General features: G+C 42.8%; 2 protein-coding genes across 2 annotated transcripts in view; both read left to right on the forward strand.

Moving 5' to 3' along the window:
* Positions 1–16,131, forward strand: part of LOC143332898 (unconventional myosin-XVIIIa-like) — a 57,261-nt gene that overhangs the window by 286 nt on the left and 40,844 nt on the right. The window contains exons 2-3 of the mRNA XM_076750735.1: positions 792–1,883; positions 15,890–15,977. Coding sequence (XP_076606850.1) covers positions 906–1,883; positions 15,890–15,977 — 1,066 coding nt within the window. The 5' untranslated portion in view covers positions 792–905. The remainder of the gene's footprint in view (positions 1–791; positions 1,884–15,889; positions 15,978–16,131) is intronic.
* On the forward strand, positions 5,011–15,082 carry LOC143333045 (uncharacterized). The gene is made up of 9 exons (XM_076750979.1): positions 5,011–5,061; positions 5,715–5,785; positions 7,687–7,757; positions 8,548–8,609; positions 8,943–8,966; positions 9,659–10,435; positions 12,736–12,822; positions 13,037–13,108; positions 15,017–15,082. The coding sequence occupies exons 1-9, from the start codon at positions 5,011–5,013 to the stop codon at positions 15,080–15,082; spliced, it is 1,281 nt and encodes a 426-aa protein (XP_076607094.1).

The following is a 16,131-nucleotide window of genomic DNA, read 5'->3' on the forward strand; positions in this document are numbered from 1 at the left end:
CAGTGAAGCTAAAAATCAAGATTGCTTTCTCATGTCCTGCCACAAGTCACCTGGAAAATATTCACAGAACTGCAAAGTGCTGCAAAGTGATTGTAATTGCTTTCGACTATTTCATATCCTCTCTGACCTCAGATGTGATTACAGTGTGTGGATTAAGTGCGAATTTACGGCTGTGCGTCTGCAATTCATGCAGCTTCCGTGGACAATCTTCATGCGCAACTGTTCAGCATCACTTCAATGGTGATGCTGAGCATTGGCATGACAGTAGCACAGATACGGTCAAAGCTCAGCAGTGTGTGGATGTAGGGCAACTTCAGATATACATAGACATGTGTCACTGTATAAGATTGAAAGAATAAATCCCAAATCTACATTCATGTCTCCGTTGAGGCTTTAATGCATTAATAAGTGATGTCAAGTCCCTTACACACAGCTGACAAAGTAGCTATACTTTTCTTCTGATCAGCATTATTTTGATTGTGATTGTGATGCTAGGACTGCAAGACTAAGTGATATGCAAGACAGTATTTGATCAAATATTTGTGTTGCAGCCAATATCTAAGGCCAATATCATATTATACCATAAATAAAAACATAAATATAGTAACAAAAATATATTAAAAGTTAAAAAAGATTGCCAATATGGATTAGAAAGCATCCCGTGAAGGATGTACTCTATCGGAATTAAACAGTATTGGCCAATAATCGGCATGCAAATGAAATTAGACTGTTCTGTTACGCTCTCAGCAAGTGTTTTCTCAATATTGTCCTCTTATTCCTCTTTCCGGCAGATGACACTGTAGGTCGGCACCTATGGTAGATACTCTCAAGTACTTCTCACAATCGCTGAGCTTTTCTCACAGTAAACAGTTCAAATTGGGAAAAGACTGCACAAAAGTTCAAGCATGTTTCACCTAATTAAGAAAGACAAAGACAAGGAGAAGGAGAAGGACTTGGGCAAAAAGGAGAAGAAAGACAAGAAAGAGAAGAAGGAGCGAATGTCCCAGGCAGAGCTAAAGAGCCTGGAGGAGATGAGCATACGCAGAGGCTTCTTCCACCTCAATCGAGGGAGCTCGAAGAGGGACTCCAGGAGCAGGTTGGAGATCTCTAGTCCTATCCCAATTAAGGTGGCTAGCAACATGGAGCTGAGCCTGACAGACCTGGAGGCTGAGCATCCTCACAACACCCTGGAGCAGGATATGCAAATAAGTGCAAGTACCTCTGGTGAAAACATTAGGGGAAATGAGCTGGAACACCATCGCAGCTCAGTAAAGGAGAGAGCGGCAAAATTTGGGGAACTGGCCAAGATGAATTCTGTGGTAGGCCAGAGGCATGTGTCTTTTTCCCTGAAGATCAAAGAGGAGACTACCTCAGAGGCTTCACATCTTTCTGGGCAGAAGTGGACTACATCTTCTCTGAAGTTCCACCCTAATCTAAAAGCCACCGATGTGGTTCACATTCCTGAGCTGGTGGAGAAGACCTTCCCTGGTGCAGACCTACAGTTGCCTGTGCTTGTTGCTCCACCAATACCAGATCCAAGAGAGCTTGAGCTGCAGCGGCGCAACACTGGGGATTTTGGCTTCTCTTTGCGGAGGACAACCATGCTAGACAGGCAGGTTGATGGAGGAGTGTGTCGGCGCGTGGTGCACTTTGCCGAACCAGGCGCTGGGACTAAGGATCGGGCTCTGGGCCTGGTGCCGGGAGACAGGCTGGTGGAAATCAATGGCGTCAATGTGGAGAACAAGAACAGGGACGAGATTGTGGAGATGATCCGTCAGTCTGGAGAGGCGGTCCGGTTAAAGGTGCAGACCATTCTGGAGCTGAGTGAGTTGAACCGCAGCTGGCTGAGGACCGCCCAAGGCCTGGACAAAGAAGCCTTTGATGTAAGTACTATTGTTGCTCCTTTTGAGTGAATAGATTCTAATTTGTGAACACTAGTTCCACAATTACTGATTCTGTTTCTTCAGTGCCATCACATCATTTCAAAAATGCTGCATTTTCATTGGTTGTAATTTCACTGTGGATCTTGTGACAGTTTCAGACTTCTGGAAATTATTCTCCACATTCGCATTGTACTGGTGCTTCTGTGTTATTTAAATACGTGTATACATGGAGTAACAAAGTTATCCCCACCTAAAGCTGTTGCATATGCCAGTCTGGTTTCATTTTCACATTTCTTTCTTCTAAATATGTGGTTTTGCGCCACAGATTAAAGCTGTCTGGATCATGGGCAGAAGTGTAATGACACTGGCGATGTGCTGTTGCTTGCATGTATGGGGGAGTGTGTTTGTGTGTGTTTTGAAAGAGAGAATGTGTTCTGGTGTATATATAATCCCCCCTCCCTCCCCCCAGTGCTTTGACACCAAACAATAGGACGCTGAAGGAAACAACGGCCCAAACGCCACCACAGACCATGGCCATATGGTCTTGTAAGACTTGGCTGGCAGCCCATTCAGTTCTTTTCGCTCGGATAATCATGTGCAGCATGTAGAGGAGCATCAAGTTAAACTCCTTATTACCTGAATGTGAGCAGTGTTTGGGTTTTATGATAGTGGAGTTTAGACAGTGGGTGAGATAAACTTTGGTTCAGGTTAGGCTTGGCTGTTATTTGAGTCGGTGATGTTTTCGTGAAACTGCCTCGAGGTTTTGCTCTGTAATCATAAAATTAGAATAAATTGGATTTGGCCATTTTGATTAAATGCCTTAGCATATTAGTTTCACCACAAGGATAGACTTGTGTGCTAAATGCTAATTGCAAATCGCAAGACACTCACATGAGCAATTTCATTTTAAAACTGAAAAAGCAGAGTACTGTTAAATAATGTGGTATTTTTACTTACTGCACAGCCGTTTCTTAATTAAATTATGGTGTGTATATTCATTCTGATATATTAAATAAAACAATATGTAGACTACTGACACTAAATCACTAAAACAATCATTTTGACAGTGCAGCATTGGGCCAATTGTCGGGTACACATTTATTCAGAATTACAGTGAAATGATAATTCACTGACTGACTTACTAACTAATACATAAAGTTTGGTGTCATAAAGTCTCTGTTCTTTCAGAGCACGTCAGGGTACTGACCGCGGTCAGATTTACTCGGCTTGGTGTGAAAGTTGAGTGCTTATTGTGGGCCCGAGGGCTTGTTGTTCTGGCAACAGAGAAGATGTAGAGGTGCACTGTACAAGGCTGCTGTACAGAAACTTGAAACACTGCAGCAGTGACAACAGAGACGCTAACAATCCCAGTCTTACCTGTGAGGCTCGTTTGTTTTGAGAACCCTGAGAACGTGGGCTGCTAAGGTTACCAGAAAACCACACACACACATTCCTATGACACTCCCCATGTTTTCTTTCTTTCTTTTTTTTTTTTTTACATGTATCATCTCATGTTATGAGTGAGGCCATTAGTGATCAAATTTTAAGTTAAACAGAACTGGTGTATCACCAATCACTGTGAAACAGCAGATGTGGTTTTTTTGTGTGTGTGTGTGTTCCATCGTCTCTCCCTCCATCTGATACTCGTCCTACATTCAGCTGATCTTGATCATCATAAGACGGGCCATTTTAAAAATCAGAAAATGTGCATGTGAGTGTGACCCAGAACCAACAGCACTATTTATAGGTAGTTATAATAAGATCTGGATTCTGGGTCTAGAGCTCTGCAGCACAGTGAGAACCATACGTGATGCATCTATTACATGTTGGCTGAATTTTTTTAAAGGTTGTTAAAATAGTTTGACATTGTTATGCTCTTTTGCTTTCTTGCCACTCTCATACCCGTCCACTAAAAACGGAGCTACAGCCGGGTGACTGTTAGCTTAGCGTAGCATAAACAGTGGAAGTAGGAGGAAACGGCAGTTCGAGCTCTGTTCAATGAAAGTATCTGTGTTTTTGTATGTATGTGTATCTAGTTTTCAGGAGTTTATGTGCTGGACTATTTCTTGGCTGGGTGCAGTGACTTAGTGTCTGGTCATCGCTGTGAGGTTACCAGGCAGCCAGCAGGTGATCTGTGTAACTGCAGTACTGCAGTGTAGATACAATGATGACAGCCTGATATTGACCAAAACCTACCGGTTCAGGTTTGGTGTCAGTTGTCCCGCTGTCTGCTGCCACACAACCAAGCACATGAACCTTTTGTCCAGTGGGTGGCAGCCACTGTCCACAGCACACAAGGCCAGAACAACTGTTCTTGTGTTTTTATTCCCAAAGCTTTCAGTGTTTCCTGATTACTGTAAGCTCTGCATAATAGGTGCTGGGTTTTAGACTCAGACATCTCATTACTGCGGTGATACTGCAGAATAAAAAAAAAAAATGAAGCTCAAAACAGCTAAAACCAGTCTGGGCACGAAGTAAGGAGGATCAACTAATGTGGTGTGTCTCAACAAGGTGCAGAAGGTGCTCACACTGTACACCTGTTCTGTTGGTAAAGGAATCCTGCTGTGCTGCACATGAGCAGATGTACGGTGTGTCAATGGAGCTGAGATTATGTGTGTCTGCGTGTTGTTTCACAGATATTCTGAAGGGAGGGGCACGGTTAGACAATTTTCAATTTTCCAGCTGGTTGAGGGAAATCAATTGGTCAGAGGCATTATGAGTCCAAGCTGAGATGCCAATTTTTGCAGGGGACTTGCAACAAGTCTGCAGTGCCAAAAAGGCTGCCGCTTGAACTGGTTAGTGCCTTCATGAACACCACATGCCTCTTTGTGATTGTTGAACACCTGAGTACATTTGGCAGAGCCGACTTCCTGCAGTCACTTTATATCTTGATCTTCTTTTGAAATAAGTGCCTGTTTTTCCTGAGTGATGCCATTTTGGAGTTTATGAATAGTCAGTTGCCCAAGCTGCCAGCACCATCCACCTTTTTCATATCAAAAACGTAGTTTAAATATGGTAGCATTACAGCAGCCAGCAGATCCAGGTGATATTTCAATAATATCCCAGATCATACCTTGCAGCAGCCAATGTTACCTATTTACATTTAATAAAACTGAAAGGGGCCAGGATGGCCCATGGCCGACCTGACGTTGCCAAATGTTTCATCCAGCCTCCCTGCGTATCTCATCCCATGCATTTCCTGTCTTTCTGCAGTCCAGAAACAGTCTTACCATTAGGAAATTAGCAAATGGTGTAATCTCCTCCTCATGCTGCCCATTTAAATCGCGTCATCGCCCTTCCAGTGGGGTGATTCTACAGTAGCAGACAGTATTAGCACAGGCGTGGATTAGGAAGAGGTGGGGCTTCCCAGGATAAAGCCATTTGGTTCATGATAGAGGCTATACTTAAGTTGTCGTTTTCCCTCCAGTCACTCCGGAGTGACACAAGTTTCAGATGTTGAGCTCTCATGTAATGACTGACTGTGACTATTTTTACTGCTGTTTGAAGTATTAATGCAGGACATACTTGACATTCTTGGGTGTGTGACTGATACCCATGTCAGTCACTGGGACATAGACACTTGTCAGACACACATTCAGCTTCTCAGCCAGAAGCAAGAGCTATGTTAATAGAGCATCATTATTTGTTTTACAATGCCTTTATTAGTTTCATGACTAGCAGATACAATGCATATACATATTATGCAGTCCTGCTTTATTGAGATTATGAATGTGTGCTACAACTGTGTTCAGTTCAGTTTAGTGTGTGAAAATCAATTGGTTGTTGCCTTTTTTATCATTCCCGGTGTCTGTGCATGTGCTGTTTAATTAGGAAACTGTCTTGTGGCTGTTTCATGAGACCATTTTCAGCATCCGCTCTCCCCCAAAACCCAGGAACCACAGGTGAGCTCACACCTGAGTTTAAATTTGCTGCTCCTGATTCATGCCCATGTGACCCACTTTCAGAAAGAAGTTCTGAGTTTCAGGCCTATTTTCTGTAAAATCTGGGTCACATGCTGGACTTTTTAGAGGACCGCTGAGTGTGATGACCCATGTTTCATTTCTGCTCTTCCACTCGGCCCTGAAGCATGGATACTGGTCAAATCCATCAATAAATGTAATGTTTTTATTGCAGGGATTTTGTTACTCTGTCTGCAGGTTTTCATAGCCTTTCTGCATGTTGTATCTGCTCTCCTGGTCAGCCTGGCCTTTTCTAACAGGGACTACAACCCAGATTAATAAAGGGTTGGTAAGTAAAGAAATACCAGGCAATGTTGTGGACAAACCAAGAATACATGTTGCATTTGTGTGGAACATATGTTATATTCAAAATATGTTTTTGAACAATGTGGTATTAAACCCCAGTAACACTAGCCAACAATTTACATGATTCAATAGATTTTATAGTATGGAAGGGTTTAACTGGGGCAGAATCAGCAGTGTTTATGGTGTGTAGTCCTTAATCTTTGGTCTGCACCAGCCATGTGTAGAAAAACAGATGACATTATGCTGTGCCCCAGTAACTGACTCTGGGGATTAGCAAACTCTGCTAGATAGACCAGCTATACTGTGCGTGTGGCTGGCTCTTTCTGAGTGATAATATGTGAACTTCTGATTTTACCAGGAGGAAGAGACGCCTTGTCGCGTGTTATAGTTTTTAGCAGACGGACTTTATTTTAGCACATAGAAATTGAAATAGGAAAAAAGTTATACCCACAAATGCTTTTCTTCCGCTGATTCTGAATATATTCATTCAACAAACACACAATTGGTTTGTACTTTGCCCTCAAGCACCGGTCATTTGATAAATGAAACTGTTAATGAGTTTATGAAGAGGAAAAGAGCGTGCCAGGATTGGATTAGCCCGTCCCTGCCCGGCCAAGCCTGTTCCTACATAGCTGTGTTTTTTGTTGTGTGGCTGCACTCCATGGCACCAAAAAGTTGAATCCCTTCCTCCAGGCAGTGCAACACATCTTTTTACCCAACTAGTTTCACAGCAAGTCTGTACTGATGAAACTTGAATCACTTAAATTCGTTCTGTTTTGATTGGGAGAGTAGTATCGTTATAAGATCATATCTGACTGGCATGCATCTCATTTGTAAATCTCTGGCCTGGAGTTCAGAAGCCACTGCTTTGTGCTTCATTCTTATTGAGGTTTGTCACTGAACAATGCACATCTTGAATTTAGGTCAGTGGTGTGCCCAAGTAGAACCCTCTGTGAAATAGAGAAAGTCATGCTTTAGTTTGTAGCTCCCTCTTGTGGTGTAGAAGGCATGTGAGGAACAGACTCTCCACAAATTAAACAGACATGGTGTGGCCTTAGATAATAGGTCGAAACTTCGGTTCTTTGCATGTTTATCTGGGTGCATTGCATAGCTGCATATAGAGGAGGGCTCCTCTAAGTGATTGAATGGGTTTATTATTTGATGTGCAGATAATTGTGTGTATTCCTCACATTGTTACAAATTGCTGCCATTGTGTAGTTTAATGAAAGATTAAATAAGCTTTCATTCATTTTTGACTCTCTTTGGAATAGGAATTGTTGCAATATAGATCTTTATATCTTAATTGCATTTTTGTAGTTTTTGTGTTTCCCTCAAAAATGCCAGATCACAATAGAGGTTTATATGAGGGAGACTACCTCACTGTTTCCGTGTCAGCAGGAGAGAGTGACAGGGAAACGTGGCTGTGTTAATTGATGTGGTTCTGCAAAATCTATTTATAGCCCCTCTCTATCTTCGCAGCTGTCCCTCCTCTGTCTCCCTGCCCAGTTGCTCTCACATTACCCCCCTGTGCTCCCCAGACTACAGCTTGACTGTGCTGTGCTGACTGTGACCCCACCCTCGAAGTTGCCCTCCCACTCACTCAGGACTGGTGAGCGCGTGCTCTTTGCAGACCCAGGTCCTACCCTGCCTCGGCCCTGACTTCGCTGCTCCAGTGACAAAGGGAAGATTGGAAGGTTAACCAGGCCTAGAGAAAAGGTAATGGGTTCGGGCCTCTGGTGGACTGCGTGTGTGGCAAGCGGTGTGATCTGCTCAGGGTGTAACATGCTCTGCTTAGCAGTTCCATTTGGGCTCTGAAGGCATCTCAGAATGGCCCTCTTTCCTGCTGAAACTATTTATAGGAGTGGACTCTGATGAAAGAAGGGGCAGAGATGGTGAAACATGTAGCTGAGCAGCTCATTTTGCTGTGTCTCTTCGATGAGGAAAAGGCCAATTTATAGTTTGAACTGTTCATGAAAAGTTGTGACTGACGTTGTGCAACTCTGAGCACGTGGCATGATTGCCTGGTCATCAAGTGTGGTGAATTGTAAATGTGAAAATCACAAGTTTGTTTGATTCCTTTGTCAGTCAGCCATTAAAATTGCTGGCTTCAGTAGTTTTTTTGCTGTCTGCAACACTTTCTGCTGGATGGAATATTCATATGGTTTATGTCGTCACTACAAATGAAACAAATGACCAACATTGTATGTAATCAATTCAGTGTGCTGACTGAAGTAGTGACATAGTTGCTGTGTAGTAATTGATGGAGAGTGAGGCCCACATAGAACAGACTTCTAGTCTTTTCTTCTTGTTAGACCTTCATGTTCATGTTTTCCAGTTGTTTCTTGTAGTGTGAAGAAGGCAAACCATTTCATTATGTTGTTCCTGTGTTCTGTCCTCAGTGCTGCATGGTCCCACTGCCCTGTTGGTGTATGACCTGTTGTGTGCAGAAAACAAGTTCACAGTATCCCACCGCTCACGACTAAAAATCCCACTCTTCATCGCTCTGCACACTACATTCATCTCGACTGTCTCTTGCTTTCCTCTCATCATTCCATACATTTGTTCTCCACGTCCTCCAGCTTGTTCCATGACTTCTGGCATATCACCATGGCGTACAAATCACGCTTTTCATTCTGGGAGCAAAAGGGAAGTCACGCTTTTCTGTGTTATTTTTGCCTTTCAGTTCATACCTGCATGCTGTTGCTTGTTGAATTTGTTCCATTATGCTGATAGAGAAAAGCTTTGCGTCTGAATGTGCGGTTTGATCCTTTTTTTGTTGCTTCCTCTTGTGTAGGTTAAAGTTGAGAACAAGCCAGATGTAAGTGTTTTTTTCACCTGCATGCAAGCGAATTGACATGATGCAAACTGTTTTCTGTGCTGTGGTACAAGATAAGAAAAATATGTCTACTAATCACAATCATGATTTCTGCATGCTAAAGTCAGTTTACCAAGTTAGCTCGCAAAGTGTTGAATTTTGGAAAAGGTGATGACAAACACAATTCTTAATCATTAACTGTATGCTCATAGGGCTGGCGGTGATGCTCCTCACTCTCAGGGCTTTTAGTTTGGAATCAGACCTCTGCGGAATTTGATTCATACCAAAACAACACCAAACACCATTTTACAATTTAGACTCTTTACTTGCAATCTCAAAGGTGCCCTGTGGAGTTTTCATGTAAAAGTTCTGTTTATATTCAGCGTTTCTCCCCTGAATTCATTGTGTGCATCCCTGAGATGTGAAAAATGTGAGAACATATCTATAGAAATGAATGAACATGCTGGATCAAATGGCCTGATTGCATGCTGGAACTTGAGTGGTTGCATACACGCGCATGTGTGAGGGTTTCAAGATACACAAATGGAAATATGCCAGCTGATATAAATCCGTTTTTGAATAATCCTTTATACAGAGCTTCTGAGCCCAGAGCCTGCTGTTGAAATCTTTGACAGCGTATTTTATCAGCCATGGGAATAATCTGCGTCATTGTCTGCCTTGCTGTTTGTATTCAGTCTGATGTAGATCGTAGTCAGCCTCAAGCAGTGACTAAACCTGGACCAGACGCTGGAAGTAGTCCACAGTTGCCTGCATCAACAGCTGAAGAGTCCAATAGTAACGTGGACATGGGTGGTCCAGACAGTCCGGAGGAGAGTTCTAGCGGTAAAAAGGTGGTCAAAGTTGTGAGAAGAGTCATTAGACGTGTGACTCCTGCTAGCACGGAACAGCCAAACCAGCCTGCTGTTCCTGAGGCTGCTAAGACTGCCTCTGCTGCAGACTCTGTGCTTAAAACCACCAGAACTGCGAGGGAGGACAAGGATGATATCTCCATGGGTCTGACCAGCCTCATGGGCAGAAGCAGAACCAAGGAACATCGGCCTCGCACCCGAACCCAGGACCGCAAAGAGGATGTGAAAGAAGAGGTTAAGCAGGAGGATGAGAAAGAAAAAGTGGAGGAAAAACCTACTGAGGATAAATCAGAGGAAGCCACACCCACACCTGCACCAGACCTAGCACCACCAAAGTCTAACCCCCTCAGCCCTCCAGCTGGGTTTGTCCCAGCTCCCAAACCCGACCATTTGGCCCCACCTGCCGGTTTCATCCCTGTCCACAAACAGAACCTGTTGACTCCTCCATCTGGTTTCATCCCCAGAAAATCCAGTCCGGTGCCCCCAAAACAGAATCCCCTGACAAGACCTCCGGGATTCCTCCCTGTTATAAAGACAGACCCACTGGCTCCTCCTGCAGGGTTTATTCCAAAGCCTCGTCCACTTGTTGTGAAGAAACCGGAGGTACTGAGTGAAAAAGTGCATGTGTGCTACTTAACCTCAGGGTGGAGCATGCTGTGTGATAATAACACAGACGTCACTGTTCATATTCATGCATCTCCTCATAATGTTTACCCTGAAAGACATCTTCAACTCGAACAGATATGCTTTTGCATATAGATCATGATTTCTCTTACAACTGGCATTATAATTAGGCTGCAACAGAAAGACTCTTTTGACACTTTCTCTAAAAGTACAAGTTCAGCTCTTGATTTCTGACAAAACCCAGCCTGGATATAATGAAGCCACCCCGAATAAGTGAAGTGAAGCAGGGTGCATGTACCAGCTCATGATCAGACTTCATCAGTAGGTATAAGGGTGTGCTCATGGCCTGCTCTCTGGTAGTCTGGTCAGTTGGAGTTGTCCGTGAGCACTGAGCTGTGACTCATTACTGTCACTTTCTGCAGGCATTGAAGTTGTGCTCTATCTGCCGTAGACCACCAAGGCAGGAGCTCTGAGGATCTTTTTGGGGGGAGCTTCTTCAAGAAACATGATAAGAATTCAAATTACATCCTTGTAGACTAAACTAATCAGTAGCTCTTTTCAATTAAACAGCCTTTTCTGAAAACAGTTGACCAGAAACCAAGACCCAGTTGGTCACGTATATGTGCAGCTTGCAGCCGGTGCTTGGATAATTAAATTCTGCTTCAGCTGAAATCTATTTATGTTTGGACTTATAAAAGCAATGTTATTTTGTGGCTGTCCAGTTTCAAGCTTGTATATACTGCCACAGCCCCTGTTTCAATTTGTAGCTCAGACAAGGTTATGTTGTTGTCCTGTTGTTTAGTGTCTCTGGCATTTTGTCTGCCAGCAGGCCATCTGAAAATTTTATCAACAGATGTCCGTGAAATCTGGCGACCAGTTGGGTATTTGGCCGTGGAGCAAAGGATTTGATTTTGGAGATATGCACCTGGTGTTTCAGCTGAGGGATATTGTGTTTTTAACTGATCTAGAGTGAGATTTAGGTTTCCAATATGAAGGACGGGATCAAGATGTGAGCTGAAATTTCCATTTATGTGTGACTAAGCATCCTCGGTGGTGATTTGGCTTTTCTGTTCTCACCGGAGCTGCATATGAACATGGCTGTTGCTGTTGTTGACAATGGCAGACATCAGCCATTACCATTGGATACGACTAAACTACCCCTGAAAAACAAAAAGCAAAAAAACAGCGTGATGCGTGTAGTAACTTGTTTTGACTTTTAGGATTTGCATTGAAGTTTGGTGAATTCTAGCTTTTTCTTGTGTTTTCCAGCTATCTATTTGCTAAAGAAATATTCAGGCGGAAAGTGTGTTCAGACTTCTATTACTCATTTCCAGATGCACCTACAATGATATTCACTGACAGATAGTAAAGCTCAGAGTGTTACCTTTCAAAGGAGAGCAAAACCATGCATGTACTCCGAATAGTTCAAGAAGAGCTATCAATTTACTCCGGGTATGCCTTGGATAGGCTATTGAAGTACACAGTTTGCTTGAACAAGGCTCAGTTTGCAAAATATAATCAACGATGTGTGTCTTCGCTGAAAGTTATAGAGCCACTGGCAAGCAAGGAATGGCTGGTGAGATGTGCACTTTTACTGAGTAAGGAAATCTGCATGGATGTTGGACTTGGCCCCTCTGTGTAAATTGTAGCCCCTGACAAACTCTAGATCCACCCTGGCGTACTTTCATATAAAAATAAAACTGAATAAGAAGAGATCATTTTATTATGATTGAAAAAGTTTAACAACACAACCTCAACTTGAAATATAACTTTGATGCAAACAGCAGATACGGGGGAATAAAAATTGAATTATTGATCCTGGAGCCACAAGCTGCATCCAATACAGAGCAAAGTTAGAAAACTTGATGATTTAATTTCAGATGCTGCTCCCAGATTCCTTGGATGTTGATGCAGTTGTAGGAGAATTCACTTGAGACGATGCTCAATTAATTAATTATTTGCAACAGATTCTTGCTTAAGTAACCGCTGACAAACAAAAGCCTTGAACCATTATTCTTTCGCAGCAGTGCTTAATGATCCAATTGTCTTTGATAGTCATTTTCCCATACTCATTTCCTGCTTGAATTAATTGGAAAATTAAATTAGGGGGAACAAACCTGCTTTGAAGCGGGCCATAGTGCCGGATGTGTGCATCCAAAACACTAAACTCGACCATAAATGTCATCCTCACTGTCATCTTCCCATGTTGTTTCCATCTGTGTGTGCATGTTTGTCTGTCAAACTGTGCGTCTGTGAATATTTGCATACATTGTGTAAAGGTAGAAGAGACATCTTGTCCCCCTACGGCGCCCAATGGTAAGCCGTCCCAGGTTGCGCTGCCCCAGGCTCAGTCTGCGAATAAACAGGTGTGTGTTCGTCTGGTTGCGAGTTTACACATAACCATGTGTGCTTCTCACATTCAAAAGCACTTTTTTTTTTTTTTTTTTTTTTTACACGAATGCCTGCGTGTACCCACTCGGTTTTTAGTTTATCTAAAGTGGACGATTATAGCGATTACGTGGATCATTGATTTTTACTTTCTGGCTACCCAATTGCATTGGTCCTGCTTTCCAACTGCAGGTCCCAGAGCTGATTCCCACTGAGGATGATTACAAGCGTGTGAGGAGGATCTTCACTGTTGATGACAAAGATGTAACTTCTCTCTCCCTGTTTTTGTTTGGTTTGTACCTGCCATGCTTTACCAAGGCTTACCCTGTGAGCAGCCTGAATCAACTGCCTGCTTCTCCAGATAGAAGGAAATGTGTCCAAAAATGACCCGGGTTCATGCCGGGCTGTCCCACTGCCAATAGGCTTCTAGTTACAGGGGTTCCCTGCGTTGTTGGCCGCTTGGTGTGACATATGAAACATTGACACCAGAGGGTTATTTTCTATGATTGCTCCAGAGTTATTTCAGGAGAAAATGAAGGCTTTCTTGGCATAATGAGCTGGACTGGTGTAAACATATCTTGTGTTCCCTGAATGTTGATTTTTAAAGGCAAAAACATTCTGTGGATACTTTGATAAAACTGATAATAATCTCCATTATTGGTCCATAAGTGCTATCTTGAATTACATACTGTGTGATAGATTGGCAACACTTTTGTTTCAGAAAAGACAACAGCATGAGTCCTCGTACCGTTTGAGCTGACTTGTACACCTCTGATAATTACTTTCCCTTCCTCTCATTCATTCTGTAGCATTAATTGCTCTGTGATCAGGTCCATAGGAAAACATTTGTACTGTATGACAATGTTCTTTACCCACTGTGATTATTTTGGCAGTGCTTGATTATATGGCAGTTCCTCTCTCAAAGACTAGAACCCTGTAAGGTGCTTCTTTTCCTTCTGCTTGCTCTGATATCCCGTTGTCTCAAATTGTGTCTCATGTCTCTACTTCTGGCTCTCTGTTGGTCCTTGGATCCTGACTTGCCGCTGTCCTCTTTGCTGTTTGCATGGCCAGTGTGCCAGAGGCCACAAATCCTCTCAGGTACAGCCTGCTCGACCATGGGCTCGCCGCCCTCTGTGGAATGCTGGAGTCTAAGCTTGCTCTCCTCTACTGACCCCTCTCTGCCCCACTTTGTCTGTGCCTGCCCGCTTGTCTTTGTCCTCACTCTGCTCTCCACGGTTCATTCTGGGTTCATGGGCCCGGAATGTAGTAATGTCGCATAAACCACTTGTCACCAAAGTAAGGTCAGCGTTTCTTGATGGGGTTTTAGACGTCTTAACCAGTGTTAATTTTGACAAGAATTCTAATTTAGTCTTATTCTTCATCGTTTACTGAAAATAATAGTTGGTTCAAAGTGGATCGTTAACCCAATGACAACGCTGCATGGAGGCAGTGAGAATTTGGTCTTGCACTTGCAGATTAGTGATTTGTTGAAAAGGAAAACAACCAGTGCTTTGAGTCGTGATCTAACTTAGCTTTTGTCCTTACCTTTAATCAGTATTAAATGCAGTTTACATTGAACACAAAATCTTTTCAAATGGGTGTCTGTGACTTGCAAAAACCATCCAGGAATCCATCAATTAGCTTGCAGTGATACAGTATATGTGTATGTCATATTACATGATATTCTTGTGTTTACCATTTTCCATAGCAAAGGTCATTAGCATTGACTATTACATTGTTTTACAGTTAGCTGCATGGTGCCCTGCGTGTATACTTTACCGTGTACAGCTGATCTTGTTAGCTGTGACCGTTAATATGACAGAACATGAATTTCCCCACAGACGCACACACTGCACCTCAATGCACCTTGTAATCCCTGCTCATTAATGCATTAATATTGTCATTTTTTTATGGTGAATTACTTGAATGAGGCACTTATTCTGCTGCCTTAGCATGACTTATTGCTGTATTGTTGAACTGCTGCCGTGTTTTGTTCTGCGGCTTTGCTCATGATAATTTGTGACCTGCTACAAACGTTTTTCACCGTACCATGTTTTGCATTTTTTTCCACCATGCCCAGGGATACTACATTCAAATGCAGTGTTTAGTTGCTGAAATCCATCACTAAAAACACTGACTTCTCAGTTGACTTCTGCTCCTTCCCCTCTCCAGTTCAAGCTTGTCGAAGACCCCGTTGCCATCCTTCAGGCAGCACACTCCGCTGCAGCTAAGGTCTGACTATGACTACAATTGATTGTAGTTCTGGCTGCATCCTGCTGTGTTCAGAGTGATGTGTGTTTTGTGGTTTTCATGTGTGATGAGCTAGTGGAGGGGTGTGTGGGGAATATTTAGTTCCCTCTTCCCTATAGCCCTAACTGTTAGTGTATCACTGAGCAGTTCACTACCTGCCGAGAGGGAGAAAAGACACAAAATATGCAGTTTTGGTGCAGCTGTCTGATTTATTATGTTAACTTGATTGCATGTGTCAGTTAAGTGTGAAATGTTCCCAAGCATGACTCACTCCAAACACTTGATTTGGCTGTTTGTAGTGTTTGACATTATTTAGGTGTTGTTTTTTTTCTGCGTAGTTCCCCTCAGACTTGTGTATTTTTGTCTATGTGATGTACTGACGAAGAAACACCCCCGTCTCACCTTCTGTCTGTGACGTCCTTTTAGTGAACGTGTAAAATCCACTTTCAGTGAGATCTGTGCACACTCTGTGAGCTCTGAAAGGTGCTTTAAAAAGGGCAATCATGGGAACTGTACTTATGGTAAATGCTAGAGGACCATCTTGCACAAATTCATACAGGTTTTTACATTGAAAGAAGCCCTCCACCCAATGAATTCAGTTCCTCTTATATGTTTCATGTGAATATGAATTGCATGATAATCCACGCTTGCCATTTGTAGGATCCTTGTGGAAGTCCATTATCCAGTTCTTTCATCAATTGTTAATCATTCAACAGTTTTTTTTCTTGATTTTATAATGCTCAGTTGTTGATTATGCAAGTTTTTCTCATAGTGATTGTTAATCTGCTCTAACAGGGGAAGACTGAGGAGCAGATAACGGCAGAGAGAGCCTGGTATAACACAGAAAAAGTATGGCTTGTCCACAAGGATGGATTTTCTTTGGGTTAGTAAAAACTTCAGAATTTAAGTGTCTGCATTCAGCGTGTCATTTTGCAGAATTCTCAAATTACTATCCTGTCAGCGCTCGTGTGCGTGTCTCTGGGTGACATTTGATTGTTGAACTTTAGAGGGGGGCTGTTGAAGCTTAGAAAATGCTT

Source organism: Chaetodon auriga, chromosome 15 (genome assembly GCF_051107435.1).
Source record: "Chaetodon auriga isolate fChaAug3 chromosome 15, fChaAug3.hap1, whole genome shotgun sequence".
Taxonomy (NCBI): domain Eukaryota; kingdom Metazoa; phylum Chordata; class Actinopteri; order Chaetodontiformes; family Chaetodontidae; genus Chaetodon; species Chaetodon auriga.

Bases quoted from the DNA above. Each gene is read 5' to 3' on its own strand.
- LOC143333045 (XM_076750979.1), top strand. From the start codon at position 5,011: ATGGCCCATGGCCGACCTGACGTTGCCAAATGTTTCATCCAGCCTCCC. The intron at 5,062-5,714 runs GTATCTCATCCC...CTGTTTAATTAG, and splicing joins GTTTCATCCAGCCTCCCTGC to GAAACTGTCTTGTGGCTGTT. The intron at 10,436-12,735 runs GTACTGAGTGAA...CATTGTGTAAAG, and splicing joins TTGTTGTGAAGAAACCGGAG to GTAGAAGAGACATCTTGTCC.